Here is a 23,416-nt window from a genome sequence, read left to right as displayed (position 1 = left end):
AACACTTTAAAACTTGTGTAGTTCATTTAGTTTTTCTGAATGATTGTTATAATTGTATTATTTACATTTGGGTACAAAACAAAAGGGTCCTTGGAAATATGTAAACGTATGCTTCCCCACTTTTTGATGTCCTATATTATGCCTGATTGTTATGGCAGCTAAAAAATATATTTACCAAATATTGAAACATTGTTTTTTTAATCTATTCAAAGAACTAATCCTCATGTGTACAATTGATTTGAAGGATCTATAAAAATATTTACTTCACTTAAAAAAAACAGAAAAAGAAATTTTAGGAATTTATCATGTCCGTATCATTATCACTGCCTCAATTTGGACCCATAACTAACCAGTTATGAATGTTCTCGAAAGACGACATTTTGGTAAGCCTTGCTCATCAAATTTATACTTTAACTTCTTTTGCGTGTGCGTTGAGGTCAACCAAAACTTATTTGAATATTTAACAACTTTTTATGAAGCACTTGGAGCTAATTAACTCACTTTTACAGACGTGTGGCAATCCAGTTTTGATGTCTTATCTAAGCTAATTAGCCCAACTGGGCTAAGTAGCTAGCAATTAACTTTCTTATATTTAATCCTTTGTGTCTTCAAAGTAAGTCACACGCATATTTACTGATTAAATGATTTTAATAGCGATATTAAAACGTGGGAGTTCCCCCTTTCAAACAAACTAGTTGATCAAAGGACTAGAATCGACTTATATAATATCACCGTATTGTAATTTTAAACGCCACTTGACGGTTATTTTCGGGTCAAATTAAGCTTTTAAATATTATTATTTTTGCACAAAGCTGGCACTAAGCAATATCAAATAGTCCTTTTTTTTCTATTCGCGGAAGAGGCGAAAAGGAGGGGGGGGGGGGTGAGGGAGCCCTCAATATTCATCTCCCAGCAAGCAGCCTACTTTTGCAGCTTTTACATCGTCAAGTGGCTTTTCACTCTTTTTTTTTTTTTTTTTAATGCCCCCCTCCTCTCTTCATCTTGAGAGACTTTAAAACAAGCGGGTTACGAGCTCGCTTGTGTAACGAGCTGCTTTTCACCTCAGCTGAACTTGACGCATCTGCTTGAGCGGCGGGCATAGGACGCGCCGTGTCCCCGCTGAACCGAGCAGCCGTAGCCGCGGGAGGAGGGAGCGGAGAGCGGCGTCACCATTACCCGGCTGCTGTCTCCGAACACGGACGTGTTTTTCCCTCCTCTTCCGAAGAAGTCGTCTTTTACGAGACGGGAATTAAGAGAACTTGAACGTGACACCTTCGGGTATGTACTTTTGCTCTTCCTGGTTTGTTTATTTTGTGGTGTCGAATACAGGACGTGCGCATAAATTTCCGCAGGTGGCCGAAACCATTTGCGGTTCGACATACTAATCGCATAAATAGAAGCTTTCGTGGGGAAATTAGCCTAGTTCCGACTGGCACACGTCGATTCCCTGCCCTTTGTTTACCGATCGAAGCGAGCTCCACCGGGGTAGCCGCTCATAAGCACCTCCGCGCGGGGGGAGCGTGACAGGCGAGCCGCTCTTTGTAGAGGACGAGAAAAAGTGCTTAAAAACAGAAAAGCAATCACCCAGGATTCACATATCGTCCAGGAGTGCCCCCCCCGATTCCCCCCTGTGTGTTTTTGATGAAAATGAATTCAATGAAACGTGAGCTGGGCTTGCTCAGCTGTTGCTGGATGTGTTTTTTTTTTATAAATGATTAAAACGCCTTCTATAATTCATCCCCAATCTAATACAGTCCCAAAAATATAAAAATATTGATCCTAGTGACGAGCGGGAGGGCGACTTATGATCCTGTTAAAAGGATAAAGATTATAAAAAAGACATCAAACATTATTTTTGTCGACTTTAATCCAAAGCATTTATGCAATTTCCCCTTTATAGCTTGTTGACCTTGTTTTGGCTGATGTCACCCAGATTATTCTTTGCAGATTATTCTTTTTTTTTTATTTTTAGATCCACATCTGCCCTTATAGTTCCACACACCTGGGATTCCCAAGAAAAAGATCCATGACTTGCTTTTTCACTGCAAGTGTGTGTGGGGCTGTCCCGATTGAGACGCCCACCCTCTCATGTGATGTATTAATACCCCGACATTGCATGTTTTGATTATAAGGGCAAGTATAAAAATGCCATCGTGCCTGCGCCGTGTAAACTGTCGAAATTGACTCAGCATCGAGATTTTGATTTTGCTCGTCATTGATGCAACGTGGAGATGAATTCAAACGAAGATCTGATCGGGATGTGCTTGGCAATGCGGCGTGGTGTTCCTTTAAGGATATTTCAGGCAGGACGTGGCGGCGTTCGGGGGATTTTTATTTTTTTTCGTCAAACACCCAAGCAGCTGATATCGCCGCGTAATATGTTCTGTCCCTAATGAGATCATTTGCGGCGCCTTTAAGGCGCAGCCTTTAAATTGATGAAGGGCAGAGATGCAACTTTTAATTTGATGCTTGCATACTTTTCTGCACGCACAGTTGCCGTTTGAAATCTGCGTTGATCGCCGCGCAGGGTTCTTAAGTGCTTGACCTAATTTCTCGGGCAGCAAAGAATCCACCAGTTGAAGGCCTCGCTCTGTGTGTGTGTGTTTGTGTGCGCATGCGCGTGCCGCCCTGGGTGTTTCCTCTTTGCCTTTCTAACAGGAAGCTGATGCGGAGTTCAACCGAGGACAAGGAAAAGGCCTTTTCTTTCCACCGAGAATCATTTGAGAGCGAAAGACAGAGAGAGGGAGAAAATACTCCCCCCCCCACTCACAACAAAAAGACACCGTGGGGGGAAAACGAGAGCGAGCAGGATTTTCTAACTCCGTTCGCTACCCTGCGATCTCTCGCTTCATTTTCGAGCATCTCGCTCCGTTTTCTGTCGCATCCCTCCCACGTCGTTCGGTGGTGAGAAGATGGAAAGGAGAGACCGAATGAAACGCACCCTCGGAGGCGAGCAGGTTCTTCCGGTTTAGTTCAAACGCGAAGACGGCCGGCGGGTCGACCTGTTCGGGAAAGCTCGCCCTCGCGGCTTTATTAAGCCCGATCGAGAGTCTTCAATCATCAATCGCACGGGGGAGAACAAATTGTGCCCCCCCCCCCCCGCTATAAATAGCAGATACCGCTTTGAGCGTCAGCGCCGGATGAAATATTCAAGTCAGCTTTCACTTTGCGTCCATCGAAGGAGACGACGACTCGACGAAAGGCGAACTTTCTATCGCGGTGTCATGGAAGGATGAGTTGAAACGTGTTATTGCATATTGGAAGCAACCAAGACTGAACTGGACACGGTACAGCAGAAATATTCCAAAACAAATATTTTTTTTTTGCTCCAAATGGAATAGAAAAAGTGCCGTCTCGTTTTCGAGCCCCAAAATATCAATTGTGAAGCAATGTGTATTTGATGCTACCTATGTCAAATGTGAAAAAGTTATAAACAAAAAAAGTTTGGAAAAGCAGCAGTGTGATTTAGTGCCAGACAGCACCGACATGTTCCAGCAGGAACGTCATGCGCTCAGCTTGCATGCACCCAGACACGTTCTGTGTGCCACTCGCCGTTCTCTCGACTTCGTCATTCCACGACCTGTCGGCGTTTGCCGCAGTTTTCCCGTTTTTTAACCCACTTGTGTTTCCTCTGTTTGCCGCAGGACCTCCAGAGAACACCTTCGCCCTCGAGAGCCCGTCCGACAACCAGTCGGTAAGTTCTTCTTCTTAACGTTGGATGGAAATTTGCATGAACTTCCTCTCCCAGTGTCCATTTTGAAATTTGCTGGAATTGACCCCCCACCTCTCCAAATTTGGACTAATTTTGGATAGAAAGATCTTGTTGGACTCCACAGTTGGGATCAGGTGTTATCCAGATGTGCTGGAAAGAGATCCTCGGGCTCCTATCAGCTATTTTGCGGAGAAGAGCCCGAACCAGAAAGTCCTCCCGGGAGGCTCGTGTGCTCTCCACTGTCGGAGACATCTAATTTTTTGAAATAGCTTTTTTTTTTGCATCTTGATGTCCGTCCGGTCAGGCTCCAAGTGCCCCTCAAATTATTTACCACGTATCATTTTTGCTTTGGACGATTAAGATGGAGTCTGTACCGATTTATATTAAAAGAAATTTCCAAATGTAAAAAGCAGCTAATGTCATCCCGCAGAAATGTGCATGCAGCAAGAATATGATATTTGACTTGAAGTTTCATCATCCAAAATAAAAAACGGGAATGATTTACATCTCGCACACAAAAAAAAGTAATTTCCTATGGGAATTAGTTTGAGATGGCTTTTAAAATGGCTGCTTTTCTCATCATCTCAAGATGGCGAAAACTCCCAAGCCGCCAGCATACTTTTTTTTGTGTGTGTAATTATCCGTATTGAAGCTCTGAAGGTTCCATCTAAATATTTTCACATCTTGTAAAAATACCAGCTTGCTCATTTGAGGAATCAAAATGGCCTCGGACATGGCACAGTAGTTATTTTGTCTCGCTGAAGCCGTATTGTGACTTTTGAGAACGCTCCGGCCATCAGAGCAGCATCCACCTGATTGCTCACACGAGTCAGCGCATTGTTCGAATGTGCAAGACCTCCAGAAAAGCTCGTTTTCCCCTTTTGGAATTATTGGCATGTGATAACTCGCCAAAAAAAGCAACAAAATGGCACGTTGTTGGGAATTTCCAAAGTGAAATTACATCCATGTTTGGTTTAACGCTAAAAAAAAAAGTCATATTTGTATATTTGAAAAGTTCAATCTATTTTCAAACTCCCAAAATCAAATATTAACTTTTCTTGCCTGGCTTTTATTTTGAAACAGTTTGAAAGCATCGCGTAATAGTAGTTGTCGGTTTGATCCCATCATCGAGAGTTTGGCAAAATATTGAATATGGCAAAAGTTAGAGAGCGTCATGTGTGAGCGAACCAGCCCCGCTCAAGCTGCTCGGCAGGCCCGGGGCCCCCGAGAGCCGGACCCGGTGCACAAAGGAGCCCGCTCCATCTATATGCACCCCGCATAGGCCGGCTTTTGTTGCGGCCGACGGGCACATGGCCGCCAGCGTCTTAAGCCCCGAGAAACGGCAACCTCTCTTTCCCGACCGAGCTGATCTTTAAAGCTCGTTCTCGCTGAGCCTCAAAGTCGTCTCATTGTTTTTTGCAGCCCGGAGAGCACGTGCGGGAAAACGTTTGTCCCTGCGGCGTCTTTGGAAGCCCGTGAGCGACGGTGAGTGTTTGTTGATGGTTTTTTTTTTGTTGTTTTTACTGCACTTTGCACGCAACGTTGAAATTAGACCAAAGATCAGTCTGGCTTCGCCTCGCCCGGCCGACTTCACTGTTAACTAAGTCAATGTCTTGCTTTCAACAATACTGGGGGAAAAAAAAAAGAAAAAATTCTCGGTGTATAGTCAGCGTGTAACATTTGATCTCTAAATGTTTCCCAATATTTATTTCTAATTATACCCACTCGCAACTTTGCCTCAAGAAATCTTGAAAAATATTGACTCGACTAATTTCACGGTTTGTGTCAAAAGTTAAAAACGTTAACTTGAAATTTATGCGGCAACAAAATGCAAAATTCACTGTTATTATAATTTCAAAACACTCATTTGCATTTTAGCATTTTAAAATGAGGACTTGATTCTTTTCCAAAGTTGTGTTTTCAGAAAGTTAACATTTTGGCTTGCCTGTAACTTAGAAACACTTTTTAAAAAAAAGTTAAGAAACTGACCCGAGTAACCAAAATAATTCTTTTTTATTCTTAAATTAGATATTTAATAAAAAAAGACAATAATTCAAAATGAGACCTTTAAGCTTGTATAATAACATAATACTGCAGTGGGCAATTTTATTTTACTTTGAGTCTTTAAATTTGCTTTATTTATGTTCCGCTCCTTTATCAATACATTATAGATTACTTGTATTTTTTCTTCTTGCAGCTATGATTTCTTTATTTGCACAATTATGGAACGGTCGTGTCATAATAACAGAAATCCGATTTCCAACGTGCACCTTGCAAGCTCGGCGGCTGACGCAATTTTATTTTCCCCTTGATTCAAATTGAAAACGTCACTCAAGGCCGCCATGTTGTCTCCTGGCGTCCTCCATTTTGTGCCTGACTCTGCGGGAGCTCAGCTGCTTCCATCAAAGTTTTCTCTCAACTCGGCCCTGGCTCTTTATCAAAGGCGGGGAAACTCGTGCTTTCTTTTATATCTTTTTTTGACGTGTCTGCTGTTTGATTTATCCCAGGCAATCGGGCTTTTTTTTTTTTTTCGTGTCTCGCCCGCCCGATGCCAACCTCATGAACAAGTTGAGAACTTGCCTCAACAGGTCAACCTCCAGGGTATCGCACACTATTTTCTACTCCTGAAACAATTTGTCAGTGTTATCAGCGAGAGGTCACGGCGGGCGTTTGCTTTGACGGCTCGGCGGCGGCGCGTGCGCCCGTGACCCGGGGGCCCGATAACGGCCGGCAAAGGTCACGGAGGCTAATAGAGACTGATGTACGAGGCCCCCGAGTGACGTTCCAAAGGAGACGGCCCCTTAATCCTTATTAGGCCCTCGCGTTAGCGATGCTTACCTTTCAAAGCGAGCGGCACGCTCTCTCTTTGCGTCGGGGCCCCTCGGGCCTGCCCCCGGCGTTCCGCTTCTGACCCCGGGGTCGTGGCCTTTGTGCGCAACCCTTCAGAGGCTGACCCCAGAGGTCACGCTCGTAATGGAGAAGTTGTCGCGGCGCGTGCTGCCGAGGGGCCCCTCGGCGGACCACCTTGTAGACTTTTGAGCGGGCCGCTCCGCCGCCAAGCAGCGCGAGAGCAGAAACGGAAAAGTTTTACCTTTTTTAATTCAGACATGATTTGATCGATGAATTTGTCGACGTGGCACAGCTGCAGACACACGTGCTCGTTTGGAAAAGAACAGCTAACTTAATTTGTGCCACTTATACTTTACAATTATGACCTATTTTTAAGTTTAAAAAAAAAAGCACAGCCAGTCTTGCCAACTTAGCAATAATTAAGCAAAAATAAAACGACTCCTAGAAGGAGAGATAAAAAAACCTTGTCATTAGCATTTTACTATGTAAGCGATAGATTAAAAAAAAACAAATTGACGTTTTGTTTAAAGGTCAAACCGCGCAGCCCTAATTTTACACTTTAGCCGTCACAACCCTATCTTGGAAATATCTCATAAATTTGAACCGAGTTGTTTGCTGTTACCTAGATTTCCAGTCGTAAAATCTTTTTTCAAACTTCAGTGAAACTTAATTGGCTGTATTCTGAAAGTAATTTTTGTCGACGATGGTTGTGGGGCGACGACATCCGAAAATTGCAAATACTCCCGAGACGCAGCGAGCAAAACTGTTGATAGCGTCATTAGCGGCGGCGTTGTGCAGGCGAGGCCCGAGCAGAGGCCTCAGAAGTTGCGTCCGGGCCAAAAGGCAGAGCCGTATCCTCCGCTCAACGCTGTACGGCCGAGGAACAGGCTCCGCCAAGTTTTTGGAATTCCTGCCACCTGAGACAGTAAACAACCGAAAGAAACACCGTCTTGATCAGGGAGGTGTGTTTGGGGGGGTGATCGCTTCTGCAAAAAAAAAAAAAAAGCCGATTCAAGCGTTTTTCATACGCTATTGTTTGATTTTGGCATTCGGCGCCGGTCGCGATTGGTTCAGCCGACGTGGCGAGAGATGACGTCAGCAGGTTTCAAACTAACGACCGTTTGTGTTTTCCTCATCGGGAGTGTGTCTCCACAAAGAAGCTTTGCTCGCCTCCCGACTCGACGGATTTTTTGTCGCCCGTGTTTACAGCTTGTGTGTGTGTGTGAGAGAGAGAGGGAGAAGATAGCACAGCTCTCGGCAGAATTCGGAATTTTTCTTTTTGCAAGGAGAGGCTGCGACTTTAAAGCGCTTTGCTTTCCCCTCGCGTTTGATTCGTTACTGTAAGCGTCGGAAATCAAGCGCAGCGACTAGCGGTGCTACATGATGCGTCGTGTTTCTCTCCCGTCCCCTCCCACCACCCCGACGCTCTTTTGTGCAACATGGAGGAGAGGAAATTTTTGCCGGTGCCGAGTTGCGGGAGAGACCGAAGGGGAGGGGAACGCTGTCCGAAAGAGAGGAAGTTGTGTGTGTTTTTTTTTTTTTGTGTGTGTTACAGTGGGGCCGAGCGCTAAAGGGCATGACAGCGTTCTGGTCGCTGAGAGAAGTTTGGAGGTGGAAGTTGGGTGGGAAGTGGACGTGGCGCCGACGAGCGGGCGGCAAAGGTGTCCACGAAGGGCGACAGACGATCGAAGGAGGGAGGGGCGGGGGGGGTTGTTGGCACAAAGACCCTCAGCGCCACGGCCTGAATGTAACGCTCGCCAGGATGTTGGTTAGCCGCGCTTTGGAAGGACGAAAACGGACAGAATAGGCGAGGGGGGGAGGCGCTAAGGGGGAGGACACAACCAGAGTCCATTTTGTCGTCCCGCCGTTTGTTCCCCTCGTAATGGCGGGCGCGCTCGGCCGTATCCGGGCAGATGCGACGTCGCGGCCAGGTGCGCGTTTGGCCGTCCAGTCGTGAACGTGTTTATGGCGCAGAGAGGGGGGGGGGGGGGATGACCTTGGATGAAGCCGGCGATGGTGATTGGCTACCACTTCCTGGTTGGTGGTTTGGTGTTGCCAGCCTCCTGCAAGCTCTCAAACTTGCTCGCTCGGAGTTACGCAAAGCGTCTTACAAATATGTTTGGTTTATTGGCCGACCCCCCCCCCCCCCCCCCCCCCCTCCTTGGAAATGGTGATGAAAAGCGTAGTGCGTACCCACTCCCGCTGGTCCCTGTTTCATCATCAGCTGAGCCCTTTCTCCTCCACTCACAGCCCTAACCCCGACCCCCCCACCCCCAGCTTCCCCCCCCGCCCTCCTTGCCTCTTTTTCTATCCACCGCCGCCCTCCTCCTCTTCTCTGCCTGGGTCCCAGCCACATGCGAGAGGGTAGACTCGGACGCAGCAGCTCTGAGAGAACGAGCGAGGGGGTGGAGGAGGAGGAGGAGGGTTGTGGGGGGGCTCTGCTGCTATTTCTACAGGCGGGCCCTCCCCTCGGTGCCAAAAAGAGGGAGGGATGTTTCACTACTCGTAGTCCCAGGATTTTAACCCCCTGCCTGCACCCGCGCCGCACCACCAAGCAACAAGTGGCTTCCTTCTGCACGGAACGCATTTTTGGGACCTGGCGATTTTTCGACTGATTTTTCTTCCCTGCTTTTGTGGAGTTTTGTCAAATATTTTCCCCCTGCCCTCCACCTTGGTCTCCCCATCTCTGGACCTCTCCCTCTTTTTTTTTTTTTTTTGGGTGTTCTGCCCCACCCTCTCTCTCCCTTTCCCCTCACTCTCGCTCGCTTGGCTTTCTGTTTGTGTCTGCGTGTCTCGCTCTCTCTTTCTCCTCCTCTGTCTCGCTCGTGGGCAGTCTCCAGTGAAAGCAGAGCAGGAGGGCGGAGCGGCCGACCGGGCTTTTTTTTTTCTGGGACAGGTGCCAATTCTAAACAAAAGGCACAGAAAGCCATAAAGGAGCGAGATGATTCCGAGGCAGAGGGGGGGGAGAAAAAAAAAAAAGTCGTATGTTTCAGGAACCGATTGGCGCGTGCGTCCGCCGTCGTCCTCGTGCACGACTTTGTTTTAGTCGATTTTGACGAGTTGCTGCCGAGCTCCTGGATCTCCCGTGAAGGCATTTGAGTTTTGGAGCAAGGGAGGGGGGGGGCGGTGGCGTCGGGCTCGGGCAGGAGCAGCGCGAGGGGAGGAGCTTCACCTCCTCCGTTCCCTTTGCATTATTCATGCGCCCGGGCCGGCGCTGCGATCTGACTGGTCGCCGGGCTTAGCATTGGGCCGACGCGCAGCGGCTCTGTTTGCTAACATTCCTCATTGAAAGCCTCGTTAACTGCCAGACAGGAGGAACACGCGACTGCACGGGAAACCACATGGCCTCCCCCCCCATTGTGGCGGGCCGACTGGAAGCTGGCAGACGGGGAGAGACGGCGAGGGAAGCCCCGCTTGCAAATATTCGAAAAAGTGCTCGCAGGCGCTCCGGACAAAGGTGGCAGAGGGTCCAACAGATGGCAACACACACACACATGCACACACTGGACTTTTGCGGGAGTCCAGACGGGGCGCTCGCCGGCACGCTCTGTGACTGAACCCGAGTTGCCTCTCCTCCACAGAGCGGATGTGCGGACGTGTGGCGAGCCAGCCGTACGCCACAAACGATCGGCGCGGATCTCTCGGCGTCAAACCTCGCTGGGTGAGTCACTGTGTGTGTGTGGGGAGATTCACGTGTGTGTTCCTGCACATATGTAGCTTTCGAAAATGCAAACGTTGTGAGCAGCGCAACGCTCTGCTCGATGCTTTCGGAGAGGTCACCCGAGGCCGACACGGAACCAAGTTAATCTCCGTCGTGGTGCTTCCAGAAAAGAGATGAGGCTGTGCGGCGCTGGGCCTGCGTCCAGGCGGGCCCCGCCGCAACGCTCCGTCTCTGCAGCCTTTTCGCCCCTTTCTTCCTCCTTTTTTCATTTATTTCTCCCGATTCGATTCCGCACGAGATGGAGTTTCCGCATTCGAAGCTGGAATGTGTTTAAAGGCCGAATACTTAAAAAAAAAGGGGGTCATCTGTGACACGTGGCCACACATAGCTTTCTAACGCTTCTACGAGCAGGCCCGAGAGGCAAAATGTTTTGTATTTTCTCTCAAAACACGTGCGCACTCATCTCCTCGTTTTTGCAAGTTCCACGATTTCGTTTGCCTCATCTGGGTTCCGTGCGGCACCAGAAAACGGGTTCAAGCTTACACGTTGTAGAAATTTGCAATATTAGCATTGAAGAGAGGAATATCAGCTTGTTTTTTAATACGTCATATTTTTTATTTTATTTTTTTCGCCGCCAGTATTTAGCCATAAACCCGAACGCCTATGTTTGGCATTCCTTCACAGTTAGCCGGAGATCGGACCGTGTCGACCAGATAGGAGTGGCGGCAGCGTGCGGCGTCAGCGATTCGTCAAAGCCGTCACACCTTCCGCCCGCTCGTCATCCGCCACTCGATAACGCCGGAGGAAACCCCAAAAGTTACATTTGCACTCCAAACGTCTCGACCCCTCCCTCTCGGAGGACGCCGAATACATCAGGTGCGTCGTTACGTGCGCGGTCTTGCACGCCACTTTCGTATGATTTATATCTATATAAAAAAAAAAATGAAATATGTCGGCGTCCTTTAATTTCAAATTAAAGATGACGACAAATCGAGGGTGAAGCCGTGCGGTCGGAAAAGCGGTCACGTCATAAATCGATGGAATATATTTCGAAAGTTCACACGTCAATATTAATTGAGGCAAAACACACACACACACTTCCTCTCAGCAGCCAGCCAGACGCATTTGATGGTGCGCAGCCCCACAATGAAGCCCCGGCTCCCCGGATGAATGGGGTTCCCACGCCTCTCCCAAGGAGTGCAGGGCACAGCCTCCTCCTCGCAGCATTCACACGCACAATGGGCCCCATACAGATGGCCACTGTCTTACTTAAACACACACAGGTGCATTGGGGGCAAAGTTAGAAACACACACACACACACACTTTGGCCATGCCGAGCGGGCAAAGTTCAAATTAAGTGTCGTTCTTATTTCTTGCCTTTAGCAAATACACAAATTTGTCGATCAGATATGTTCGTCTTAGTGCGGGTGAGAAATCCCCAACGTGTGTGTGTGTGGGGGGGGGTTGGAGTGTGTTTATTTTCAAGTTTCAATAGATCACCTTTTAATTATATTAGGTGGAGTACTATTTTAATTTAGGAGTATTTGTATTTTTTTTAATTGCTACCTTTACATGTCGTAATTTTCAAAATACTTATTTTTTAACCCCTGCATTTATTTGTGTGTGTGTACGTGTGTGTGTGTGTGTGTCGAGCGCGCATGCGTGTACATATTTTGTTAACACTGCAATTGTAGTCGCTTTTATCATTATGTGGTTGTTCAAAAATTCTTGGGTCGATTAATTAAATCCTAGTGTGTATTTTAATTTGTGTATTTTTCAAAACTTAGTGTCATTATATAGATACCATTTTTGTGTGTTTGTGTGAGTGTGTGTGTGTGTGCGAGTGTGTGTGTCCAACTAATTATATTATTTTGCTCTCATACCCAATAGATGATTCCAATTTTATTTACCTTTCTCGTGTTTTGTTAAATTTTCAGAAAAGGGATCCTGATTTAGCAGGTCATTTCTGCTTTATATATTTAGCAAGTATAATTAGATACAATTTAAAGAAGGAAGGGGGGGGAAAAAAAATCTTCATGCTCAAGCCAAAAGCCACAAAGTGAGCGTGTGCTGATGAATCAGAAAGAGCCTATTAACGTCCTCGTCTCTTTGCCAGCAGTCAACGATGACAAAGTGGTCAATGTAGTCTTAATGTGAGTCCGTTTTTTTTTTTTTTTTCTTTTTCTTTATTCAACTGTGATCACTCTAACATGTGTGGCATCGGCGTATTTAGGGAGCTGCTTTCATGGACACCTGTGTGTGTGTGTGTGTGTGTGTGTGTGTGTGTGTGTGTGTGTGTGTGTGTGTGTGTGTGTGTGTGTGTGTGTGTGTGTGTGTGTGTGTGTGTGTGCCAGTACGACCACACATAGCTGACGTTGGTTCTCTTTCATTTGCAGGCTCAGTGTACGTCTTGGGCAAACCTCAACTTCAAGGTTTCTTCTTCTTCCTTCATTTAATATCGTCCTGAATGCGACGAGCCGCTCGCCACCACGTGGTCCGATTCCCTGGAGTCCGGCGCCAATGCGGTTTCCTCTTTCAGACTCCCGTCCGGAGAACTCCACCCGACCCCGTCGGAAGCTCCCCGAGTCGCCTCAAAGCGGGTACGTCCTCGCGATAATCTCCTCCAAGGAGGGAAGCAAAGGTCAAATGAAGATTAGAGGGCAAACGCTACACGAAGGCACGGCGGCCGGAACTGCACAAAGGCCTTGTTGTCACGGGAGGGATCCCTCGGCCCGGGCCTCGCGCGCTCGGGAGGACACCTGTTGGCCGCCTTGCTCAACTGCAGCCGGGCCGGCCGCAATGCTTCATCTCAACTCGTTTTGAACAATCCTCCGTGACATCTTAACGCCGCTTAGCACTTTACGGCGAGCTCCCCAAACAGGGCAGCCATTTTACTCTCCTCTCATTAGTCACCGTTTATTTTATTACACGCGGTTTCAACGCAATTTTGGATCCTCGTCCAAACCGAAGCAGACTTTGATAATCACGCCATCGATTAAAAAAAAGTGAAGCGAAAGTTTTTATTTTATGTGAACTGTGGCCCTGTGTGAATAAATGCTGAGTCAGGGCTTCTGTGTACTTTACAGGCCCGGGCATAAAGTAGTGCCGCTGTGGCATTTATGGGTGAAGTGAACAAGGGAGGGGGAAAAAAAAAAAAAATGTGGTTAGTAATGAGGCCACTGAGTCACTCTGCCGCACATTGACCTAAAACATGCTCGGAGATGCAATATTGTTTGCTAATTTGGGGAAAGGGCTCCCAGTAGGACGTGGCGCTCTCAGTACACCCAATCTGCTTTTCTCAGAGCCCTGACAATAGTTACACGATCCTCTCGGGTGTAAGGCGAGAGCCAGGTGAAAGTGTGACACTCTCCTCCCTTGTGTCCTTCAGGCCGAGCCCGGTGGAGCGGCCGGACGAGCGTAAGTGATCCAAACGCTGCTTTTTTCGACGTCCAGCCGGAGGAGGCGAAAAGAGTCCAACGGTCCTTTGGGGTGAGGTAGTAGGTTGTATAGTCTTAGGGTCCTTCCCAAACTGTCACATGACTATACAACTTACTGTCTTTCCTGAAGCGACTGTCAAGGCAGCGGCGTCACCAAAACTGTCGCAGCATGTAAATATCTTTTTTTCGGATCTGCCACGGGCCTCGTCGGTGATTTAAGGTGTTCGTACAGGGTGAGGTAGTAGGTTGTGTGGTTTCAGGGTTGTGATTTTACCCCATCAGGAGCTAACTATACAACCTACTGCCTTCCCTGGAGGGCAGCAATTCGTCCAAGGAGACGCACGTCACCCTGCTCCAAATGCGCTGCTTTGACGTCAGCGAGCGCACCCGTGGTGAGTTTTACTCCGAATTATTTCAGTATTTGCGTCATGGATTATAACGGTTTTGTTCGAAGATTAATAAAGAACGGAGACAAAAGTTTGACTCATTGATTTTATTGCCTGAATGAGCTCATTCAATCCACAAGTGAAATATTGAATGTCTCAAGACCAACAAATAATTTAAGTAGCGTGCATTGGAGGCTAGTAGTTGGCACGTCCGCCTCGAAATGTGGTTAGCAAGATTCAGCTTCTAGTAAGTAAAACTGGATGGATTTCATTTTTACCCATTAAATCCTCCAGATCATGATCACACCCTTGACGCGCATCCTCAACAGTAGAGGGCGCAACACTCAATGCATGGAATGCCTTTTTTTGAAAACATTCATATTACACGCTAAAACATAAAAGACTGAACGTTCTTTTCCTGAATTTAAATCAAACGTTTTTATCTGAACGTTTTTATCTTTTGTTAAGATTATTTGAAGTTTAATCATTTTACAACCCGGAAGTGTTAGCGCTTCCTGCCCTGTGATTGGTCCAAACTATAGGTGTGTGAGGAGGTGTGCTCTTTTCAGTTGTCCCCTCTGACGTCATTTCCTCCGAAAGCACGAAGGGTGTTGACTGAAACCAGGCCGGAGTAGGACGCTCCCGAAGCGGCTGCGCTGAACCAAACGTCTCGCTCTCCGTCTTCGCAGTCAAACGAGCGCCCCCGGGATTTGTCATCTGGAAATGCTCGGCAGCCAAATCTCTGCGGTAATACAAACATTATCAAGTTGACTCGTTTTTTATTTTTATTTTTGCAAGTGTGATTATGAGCCCCTAAGAGGATTTCCGCCCTCGCTTGTGATGGGCTTGGAAAGTTTTGGTCCAGTTTGTTCTCGCAACTATTTCGAGTAGTTTGATGACCTTGTCAGACATGAGTGGGCAGTTCAACCCAATATATTTGGACATTAAACAACCCTTATAGCAGGAATTAAAAACAAGAATAAGGACAGCTGTACCCAGCTGGGTCTCGATCACATGATGTCTAGATTTTTTGTTCCCCCTTGTTTTGTGGTTCATCCATGTTTCTTTGTTGACATGAATTCTGCAAAGCTCTAGCTTCCTCTCCTGCGACCTAAAGATAGCAACCTTGTCCGCTTGGGAAGTAAAAAACAATGAATGCCTGATCATGTTACACATAACATTAGATGCACCTTAACTGCTATATCAAAAACTTCCTTCTTTTGAGATGATTTGATAAATTGTCCACCCCCCCTCCTCTTTTGTATTTTACCTCTTGTGGATATTTGACCTTTGACCTCAAACAAAGATGTTTAATCTCTTTTTAGGGTGTTAATTGTACTCCACCAAGTGTTAAAAAAAAAAAAAAAACTTACACAACTCCAGCTCCGGAAGTTATCGACATGATCCCACTTTAATGTGCCCCCCTCCCCCAAATTACGTGTTTGGAGGCTTTACAATGTTCTGCTTGGTAGTCGACAGGACGCGACATGTCCTGCAGACATGCTGAACACTGAATAAACAAGAGTGGATCGATTTAGAGCTCCTTGTTTGTCGGTTGTTTTGTATTAGTGGATGGATGTATAAAAGTTAAAGTGTCAAACTCGTGGCACGGGGGCCAGAGGCACCGCCTCGCAATTCCCATTCCTGTTGTCTGAAATCGAGGTCCGTTCTGCGCTACATTAACGTCAGAACATCTGCCGGAGTCAATTACTGGAAGTTGTGTGGGGTGGGGGGGTCGGAAAATGGCTCAAACAGATGTTCCGGCACGCTAGCTATACCGCATTGGTGTTTCTTTTTTTACGGCAATTTAACGGCCATCTTCTTGAACACAAAACTGATCAGGTTTCACTGCTGTTTGCTTTTTTTGTAGTCTGGTGAGTGAGGTCGGGATCCAGGCATGGCAGGGGACCTCTACTGCCCCCCGTCCCCATTAGGGGATTCCCTTTTGGACAGCCCCCTGTGCGCTGACCTCATGGACGATCTTGGCGATATATCCCAGTCCGTCAGAGACCAGGCTCTGGGGTTTGATTTCCCGGAGTACCAGAATCCTGGTTCGGAGTCGGAGAGCTCCATTGCACTGGGTGAGTTGTCAAAAAAATAAAACTTTGCCCAAGCCTGATTTATTGCATAATAGCGAACCTGAAAAAAAGGCCACTGTGGTAAAGGTTAGCGTGCAGTCCTTTTTGTAAATTGTGCAAAAGGTCAACGAACGTACCTGTCTTGTTTGACAGACACTTTAACCCCGGCTTCCAGTCCGTCACCGGGGGGCTGCGGGGAGGCATCACGGCCTAGTGAGGTCTCTAGCCCGCTCAGCTTGGAGTGCAGGGTGTGTTCGGACAAAGCTTCGGGGTTCCACTACGGCGTGCACGCTTGTGAGGGCTGCAAGGTGAGCCTAAAAATAAAAATTGCATTTGGGTCATCATTCGTTCACTTAGCCCACGCGGGGAAAGTCCCGGAGCCCAGGTCGGCGAGGCCATGGCCTCAGTTGACTCGTCACCTCCCTCCATCTTGGCTTCCGGCCAGCCTCAGTGACGTTCATGCAGCAACGCCACCTCTCGTGGAAAGTTGGCCGGATGTCATCAAACGGGCAGAGCCGCCCGATTGTTGCCTTTTTCCGTAAGGGCGCTCGTAAAAGGTCACCGCGTACGCGAGGTGTGAGTCGGCCACACTTTTTGATCGTTCGACGTGCCAGCCAGTCCGTGCACGTCAGAAACTCGACAGCTGTCACGGAAAAAATCCACCATGTGTGGCCGTCAGCAACGTGTTGGTATTATTCCTCGCTGCGATTGTGTGTTGATTTAAAATGGCTACAATTAAGCAGATTATTTTTCCAGAGCTCAGTGTCCAGCCACATTTATTTATGTTTTACACCAAACTTTTTTTTTTCTTTCGACGCAGCCTATCTAGGCAGCAAGCCAGTTAGCCTCAAATTACATGTGGCCTGCGGCTCGAGGCTAAGTCACTTGAATGCTCACGCCATCTGTAACAAAGTAAGAGAGCTTCTTCCTCCTGATTGCACAGTAATCTGAGCAAAACCTAATGAGCGTCACTGCGGCATTTACCAAATGCAGCTGTACGGGATGCTAACGTTACAGGCCAGGAGAACTTCCCTCCATTCACTTTCCACCAATATGCTGTTTTTTGTTTTCTTCAAAATGCAAAAAAAGTACCACAAGGTTCCGTTCTTAGCCCCCTTACATTCTAAAATTCACGACTACTTGAGTTTCATGTCCCCGCCAGGGTTTCTTCAGGAGAACCATCCGGCTCGGGCTGGAGTACGACAAGTGCGAACGCCATTGCAAAATCCAGAAGAAGAACCGCAACAAGTGCCAGTACTGCCGCTTCCACAAGTGCCTTTCCGTGGGCATGTCTCACAACGGTAAGTCCGAGGCGTTCGGGTTTTCAATTGTGTAAAAAATAATAATAAATGCGAGTAAAACGAAAAATCCACTTGGTAACCGTATTTGTTAGCGCTGAATGCGGCCCCATGTGGACAAGCGTAGCAGGAGGTGACCCGGGTCAACGGGTTTCACATCGCTGGAGCGTTCCGCTGACAAAACACAGCCCCCCCCCCTGTATAGCCGGTGCACATCTGGCTTGTCATCAACAGCGGGGTCGCGGGGTCACGGGGCTCATCCCCCCGCCGCCTTCGGAAAGCCGAGACGCTATTCGTTAGCCAGCTCGTTTACGTACGGGAGGCTGAAAGGATGTCTCGACTCAACAGCCATCCGCTTCGGCCGCATGCCCCAGGCGGAGAAGATCAAGCTGAAGGCGGAGAGCAAAATGGCCGGGAAGAAGAAAGAAGCCAGCCCGGCGCTGTCCGACCACCGGGTGCTCGTCGGGCGAATCCACCGAGCCTACATGAAGAACTTCAACATGAACAAAGCCAAAGCGCGGCTCATACTCACCGGGAAGAGCAGCGAGCCGGTAAATCCGCCGACGGACGCGCTCGTTCTCATCAGCTTCACCTCACTTCCTTTTCTTCTTCAGCCGTTCATCATCCACGACATGGAGACGTTCCAGCTCGCCGAGAGGACGCTAGCGGCGTCCAAAGGGGACGACGCGGAACCCGAGTGCAGCCTCCCGGCGGGGGTCCTAGTTGCCGCCGTGGGGTGCGGCGGGCTCCGGCAGAGAGAGGCCGAAGCTCGTCTCTTCCATTGCTGCCAGAGCACCTCCGTGGAGACGGTCACCGAGCTCACCGAGTTCGCCAAAGCTATTCCCAGCTTCCAGAACCTGGATTTGAATGATCAGGTACTTGTGAGCTTCTCAATCATCCTTCAGGCTTAACATTAAATGCCATTTTTTTTCCATAGGTGACTCTCCTCAAGTACGGCGTTTACGAGGCTCTCTTCACGCTCCTGGCCTCGTGCATGAACAAAGACGGCCTCCTGGTGGCGCGCGGCGGCGGCTTCATCACCCGTGAGTTCCTCAAGAGCCTCCGGCGACCCTTTGGCGACATGATGGAACCCAAGTTCCAGTTCGCCGCCCGCTTCAACTCCCTGGAGCTGGACGACAGCGACCTGGCTCTCTTCGTGGCCGCCATCATCTGCTGCGGAGGTGAGTAGACCCCTAACGGAGATGATCGTTTTGGGTCCTCACTCCCCCTATTTGTATTCACAGACCGTCCAGGTCTTGTGAACGCGACTCTGGTGGAGAGGGTCCAGGAAGGGATCGTACAGGCGCTACGGCTCCACCTGCAGGCCAACCACCCCGACGACGCCTTCCTCTTCCCGAGGCTGTTGCAGAAATTAGCCGACCTCCGGGAACTGGTGACGGAGCACGCTCAGTTGGTGCACGATATCGAGACCACGGAGGACACCTCGCTGCACCCCCTCCTCCAGGAAATCTACAGGGACATGTACTAAGAGTTATTTTTTAGGACAAAAGGAGCCAGAAGAAAAATAGTGTTGCAGCCAAGGTCTCAAAAAGTTTAAATCTTTATCATGCAATATTTAAAACTTATTTTTGATGCGTGACTGTGAAATTAGCCAAGAAACCAGTAGTTGAGTTTCTTTTATTTTTTTTGAACTGTAATTCTAACCTTGAATTAACCACTGAATTCCACTTCATTTAAAACTTTCATGCTTCATACCCTTTGTACAATCTTTCATAAATACAAAATACTATGTGCCAGTATGAATCATTTGTTTTAACAAGACAATAATTGTATGATTCTGTACAAACTTATTTTCAAAACTGTATATAAATAATATTGTTCTCAATTTTAAGCGTTTAAATGTGTGGTGCATTTATTTAGCATATTTTACGATTAATTTCAATAGCTGGATAAATTCCGTTATTATTGACATTTCTCTCCAGTCCGCTAGGTGGCGGTAAAGCTTCACCCAACAACATTTCTGCAGCTACATCCGCGTCATTTGTGCCTTTCGCTTAGCAAAACAATGGAAGAAAGCACACGCGAAAACCGTCAAAAAACATTTACATGCCAATTGTGCGGTTTACGCTGCCCTTATACTTCCTACGGACAGAAACCACCAAACACCAGAGCCATTGTGTAAGTGAAAAATGAAGTAGCGTACTGTGTGTGCTAGCTATGCTAACGTCGTTAGCTACTATAATTTATTTAATCAGGTTGCTGGAGGAGTGCTATGTGACGAAAGACCCCTTCAGTCCAGATAAGGAGAAGTTTCTCGTTTTGGGTTCCAAATGCAGCTTGTGTGGCGTCACTGTATGCGTTGGTTCGGTAAGATTTATTGAAATATTAAAATACTCCATGAATGATTTAAAGGCGTCACGTGATGTAATTTAGGGAGTCACGTGATGCAATGTGCTGAGTATGCATGAGTGAAATAAATGTACTTTTTTACACGCTTCACACTTATTGAATGTGAGCGACTGTAAACACATGCGACCATTGATTCTCTCAACTGGCAGGATTGCAGTCTGTTCTACACCAAGAGGTTCTGCCTGCGCTGTGTCAACAAAAACCTGGAGCAGTTTCCCCGCCAGATCCGGACCGAGCTGGCCAAGAAGCTGCCGCAATAGGTTTATAGTTTTTTTTACATAAACATATGGGACACCTCAGCACCACCATTTTTTGTTACTCTTATGCATTTTCTTTTTTAAAAAAAGAACATTTCAACTCCCATTGTTGCTTTTATCACCTGTGTCGGTCACAAGATGTTATTGACCTTCAATACTGCAGGAACAGTTGAAGTTTTTTTTTTTTTTGTGACGCCTCTTATCTGCACTGATTGGATTTACCGCGATTCAATCAAGTTGTTTACGAGCTGCTGAAATTGGATCAACCGGTACTTTGTCAGCTTGCCAGCACACGGATCAGCTGATGCTTGTGATAGTACTACGCTGCCTGCTAGCAATTCGCTTTGCAAATCTTTATAGCACAAAAGATTACAGTTCTTTGGATCAATTATTAAACTGCTGTAAACAAAAGAGAAACTAAATTGTATTGCAGTGTACCTGCAATTACATTTTGGACTATCTCTTTATTGACATGTAAAATAAAATGTATTTTATGATTAGAATACAAATCACAGTGAATCTGCCCTCTTATGCCCCCTGGTGGCTGTCAGCAATATAGGCGTGACCTCAGAGCAACCCGATTTTACTGGCCGCGACGTCATATCATTTTTTTTCGGGTGTTAAAAAACTACAGTCGCTTATTTCCTTTCAAACTCGGGGCAAATGACGTTTTATTTTCACTCGTTCATCTCTTTAATCCATTCACAGATAAAGGAGCTTTGATCTATTTTGATTTTGCTTTGCATTATAATTGGATGCGACTGATTTTTTTGGAAGCTTTTTGTCAAAAAACAAAGGGAATATTTGAATACAAGGTAAGAAAAGAATCTTGAGATTGCGATTTAATCCGGGTTTTAAAAGCGTGCTGCTTTAAGAGCTTCTCGCTCCGTGGGCGGGGCAAAGCAAGCGCGCCAGCCAATGAGCGCGCTCGTCTGTTTAAATAGTCCTTCATGTCAACTTGCCTTCTTCACTCACGGTTCACTCTTAACGCCATGTTGGCTCTTGCGACCTGACTTCTGCGTGTGCGCTTTGCAGAACTTGACAGGAGTGCTTTATAAATCGTGCCTTTTTTTTTTGTGGATTTTTTTTAAAAAGCATTTTTTAATTTTTTTGCATGGCGCACTGGAGTACGCGCGTTGCATTGGCGTTGTGACATCGCAAGGAATATTAACAAGGGATTTGAGATTTGTTGTTGTTGTCATATGTGCAAGAAAATGTCAGACGTGCGCCTTTCCAACGCCAGTCCGCCGCTGGAGAGGGTCGACGCGCGGCAGCAGGACCGCGTCCGACCCCGGGTGTGCAGGAACCTCTTCGGGAAACCTGACGAGGTCCATGCCAGTTTGACAACTACCCTGGAGGATGACACACGCAGGTTCGTGGAGCAGTACAATTTCGACCCGGACCAAGGTCCGCTCCCGGGTGGGAACTTTCAGTGGACGGAGGAGCGGGAGGCTCCGGAGTTCTACTCCCGACCGCCGCACAGGAGGCGGGGGCCACTTGCGGAGGACTCCCGGGATTCGGCTCGAGGCCAAAACAGAGACTCTTCGAAGAAAAGACCGTCGGATGCTGCAGGTGACAAAAACCGAGCACACGCCTTCTCCAAGCATCTTTTGCGGATTTCCTCCTTTTTGGCGAACTCGTTTTTTTTTTTTTTTTTTTAGGGGGGGGGGGGCGACGAGGACGTGCAACTCTGCACAGCGACACCCCCACCCTACTAATCCTTCCTCATCCTCCCTTTCCTCCTCCTGACGACTCTTTCGCTCCCGCCAGGTCTGTCGAGCGAATGCAGGACGAAGAGGTCGCATTCCGGGGAAGACGACGACTACGAGCCGCCCACGGGCGCCGCAGCTCTGGCGGGGGAGGTCCAGTGAGAGGTCAGAGCGTGTCATTGAACGCACCACATCATCTCATTGATCTCATCATCTATTATCAGACTGGAAAACATTTCTCATATCTTGCTTCTTCTTTTACAGACGGCATCATGGAGAAGATCCCTCAGAAGAGCCCATAGGAAGGCAATCGAGGCTGCACAAGCACTGAAATATGTACACTATCGAGGTTTGGCTCTTATTAATATTATTTTATATTCTTAAATGGCCTCAGAAGCAGCAGACAATGTAGCAAGACATGTGCAAATTGATTATTATCCTCCCTGACCCTCCTTTAAGTTAGTGTTCTTACTACCTATGTATTTTTTTTTTTTTTTTAAATATGTAGCACATAAAAAGCATTCTGCTTTTCATACCTGTGTTTTTTAACATGTGTGAATTTTGACACGGGGGGAATTGCAGTGCAATTTCCACCCTAAAAAGATGTTTCTTGTATAAGTGGTCATTAATGTGTCATTATTATTCAGGTATTCCACTTTATGGAGGTAAATGCAGATTTCAACAAGTCAGGGTTGTATGGAAACTTAAATGTCTTTTGTTTCTTTTTTATTACGGCTTTATGTGTGCCAGTGTTTTAGATTGTTACACTGGCAAGGTTCCATCTTAACTGGCCTCAAAAGATAACGTTTACAAGGTCTCCTGATATGCCCCATTTTATTTCATAATTATATGTGTATAAAATCAGGGTTTTGCCAAAGTGTGTGCCTTTTTTTGCCTGAGCAATATTTGACCAAATTTTACAGTATTTGCCGATAATCCTAAGAAAGAAAAATTATGTCTGTATTTTGACCGGCTTATACTGCAGCCGTTTTGTTGAACTGTGGTGTCCAGATAAAAACGTTTTTTGAAAAAAAAAATCACTGGGCTACTTATGCAAATATGTGAAATTCATGTGGAACATGTAATTGCACTAAAGTTTTTGTGTATTAGGCAGAAAAACAAAGTTGCACTGCCTCAGCGAGGGTGTTAACTCTGAAGTGTACCTGTGTGCCTTTTTGTTTTTGAAAAACACTGAAAAATTATACTAACTTATTTATGGTTTTGTTCGTGTGGGTGTTTATAGGGCTTTTCCAAAGCGACATTTTTTTTTGTAAATATATTTGAATCATTGTTTTTCAAAGATGAATAAACTGTTGAAAAACTGATGCTTTTAATATATTATTTGTCCTTTCAAAGTCAACTTAGGAGGCCAAAATTCTTCTCTGGGCAATTTATAAGCAGTTCTAACCACTAATCAAAGCTCACTGATATGCTCCGGGAGCTTATTTGCATTACAGTGTAACCACACATGCACTTGGCAACAACTGCACGATAGTAAGTGAGCTCAAATGTCCCTCGGAAAAAAAAAAAAAAAGAAAAAAAAATCTAGCACAGTCTTCAGCACAGTCCTCGTGGGGACAGAAAAGCTGCAGTGAAGGCATGTGAGCTGAAGGAGGAGGATTAAGAAGATTGGCGTGCCAAACAGCCAATAACAACG

At 46.8% G+C, this 23,416-nt stretch overlaps 3 protein-coding genes across 15 annotated transcripts; all 3 read left to right on the top strand.

Moving 5' to 3' along the window:
- The first annotated feature begins 988 nt into the window (after nt 1–988).
- Nucleotides 989–19,269, top strand: pparaa (peroxisome proliferator-activated receptor alpha a). Of its 12 annotated transcripts, none has more exons than XM_088367404.1 (14): nt 989–1,278; nt 3,645–3,694; nt 5,135–5,197; nt 9,871–10,019; nt 10,144–10,223; nt 10,908–11,099; nt 12,621–12,824; nt 13,613–14,794; nt 15,918–16,128; nt 16,279–16,433; nt 17,288–17,426; nt 17,772–18,298; nt 18,361–18,604; nt 18,668–19,269. In XM_088367404.1, the coding sequence occupies exons 9-14, from the start codon at nt 15,945–15,947 to the stop codon at nt 18,910–18,912; spliced, it is 1,494 nt and encodes a 497-aa protein (XP_088223530.1). In that variant the 5' UTR covers nt 989–1,278; nt 3,645–3,694; nt 5,135–5,197; nt 9,871–10,019; nt 10,144–10,223; nt 10,908–11,099; nt 12,621–12,824; nt 13,613–14,794; nt 15,918–15,944; the 3' UTR covers nt 18,913–19,269. The 12 variants fall into 12 exon arrangements, with proteins under 12 accessions (XP_088223530.1, XP_088223532.1, XP_088223533.1 ...); XM_088367406.1 differs by having other exon boundaries at nt 9,871–10,223; nt 12,621–12,656; nt 12,764–12,824; XM_088367407.1 differs by lacking the exon at nt 10,908–11,099 and having other exon boundaries at nt 12,621–12,656; nt 12,764–14,794.
- A 110-nt stretch (nt 19,270–19,379) lies between these two features.
- Nucleotides 19,380–21,400, top strand: cdpf1 (cysteine rich DPF motif domain containing 1). 2 transcript variants are annotated; one of them, XM_088367420.1, is made up of 4 exons: nt 19,380–19,562; nt 19,640–19,751; nt 19,943–20,053; nt 21,262–21,400. In XM_088367420.1, exons 1-3 carry the CDS (start codon nt 19,450–19,452, stop codon nt 20,051–20,053), a joined length of 336 nt encoding a protein of 111 aa, XP_088223546.1. In that variant the 5' UTR covers nt 19,380–19,449; the 3' UTR covers nt 21,262–21,400. The 2 variants fall into 2 exon arrangements, with proteins under 2 accessions (XP_088223546.1, XP_088223545.1); XM_088367419.1 differs by lacking the exon at nt 21,262–21,400 and having other exon boundaries at nt 19,943–20,559.
- Nucleotides 20,906–23,084, top strand: LOC148379218 (cyclin-dependent kinase inhibitor 1B-like). The gene is made up of 3 exons (XM_088367416.1): nt 20,906–21,622; nt 21,821–21,924; nt 22,024–23,084. The coding sequence occupies exons 1-2, from the start codon at nt 21,253–21,255 to the stop codon at nt 21,919–21,921; spliced, it is 471 nt and encodes a 156-aa protein (XP_088223542.1). The 5' UTR covers nt 20,906–21,252; the 3' UTR covers nt 21,922–21,924; nt 22,024–23,084.
- Nucleotides 23,085–23,416: the final 332 nt, after the last annotated feature.

This window comes from Syngnathus floridae, chromosome 22 (genome assembly GCF_059516105.1).
Source record: "Syngnathus floridae isolate MCC-2025c chromosome 22, RoL_Sflo_1.0, whole genome shotgun sequence".
Classification (NCBI taxonomy): domain Eukaryota; kingdom Metazoa; phylum Chordata; class Actinopteri; order Syngnathiformes; family Syngnathidae; genus Syngnathus; species Syngnathus floridae.
The sequence above is the reverse complement of the archived record's forward strand: the minus strand, read 5'-3'. Positions and strand labels throughout refer to the sequence as shown.

Excerpts from the sequence above, each read along its gene's own strand:
- cdpf1 (XM_088367420.1), top strand. The coding sequence starts at position 19,450 with ATGGAAGAAAGCACACGCGAAAACCGTCAAAAAACATTTACATGCCAA. Across the intron at positions 19,563-19,639 it reads CCAAACACCAGAGCCATTGT|GTTGCTGGAGGAGTGCTATG; the intron begins GTAAGTGAAAAA and ends TTATTTAATCAG. Across the intron at positions 19,752-19,942 it reads TCACTGTATGCGTTGGTTCG|GATTGCAGTCTGTTCTACAC; the intron begins GTAAGATTTATT and ends CTCAACTGGCAG.
- pparaa (XM_088367399.1), top strand. The coding sequence starts at position 15,945 with ATGGCAGGGGACCTCTACTGCCCCCCGTCCCCATTAGGGGATTCCCTT. Across the intron at positions 16,434-17,287 it reads ACGCTTGTGAGGGCTGCAAG|GGTTTCTTCAGGAGAACCAT; the intron begins GTGAGCCTAAAA and ends TGTCCCCGCCAG. Across the intron at positions 17,427-17,771 it reads CGTGGGCATGTCTCACAACG|CCATCCGCTTCGGCCGCATG; the intron begins GTAAGTCCGAGG and ends TCGACTCAACAG.
- LOC148379218 (XM_088367416.1), top strand. The coding sequence starts at position 21,253 with ATGTGCAAGAAAATGTCAGACGTGCGCCTTTCCAACGCCAGTCCGCCG. Across the intron at positions 21,623-21,820 it reads AAGACCGTCGGATGCTGCAG|GTCTGTCGAGCGAATGCAGG; the intron begins GTGACAAAAACC and ends CGCTCCCGCCAG.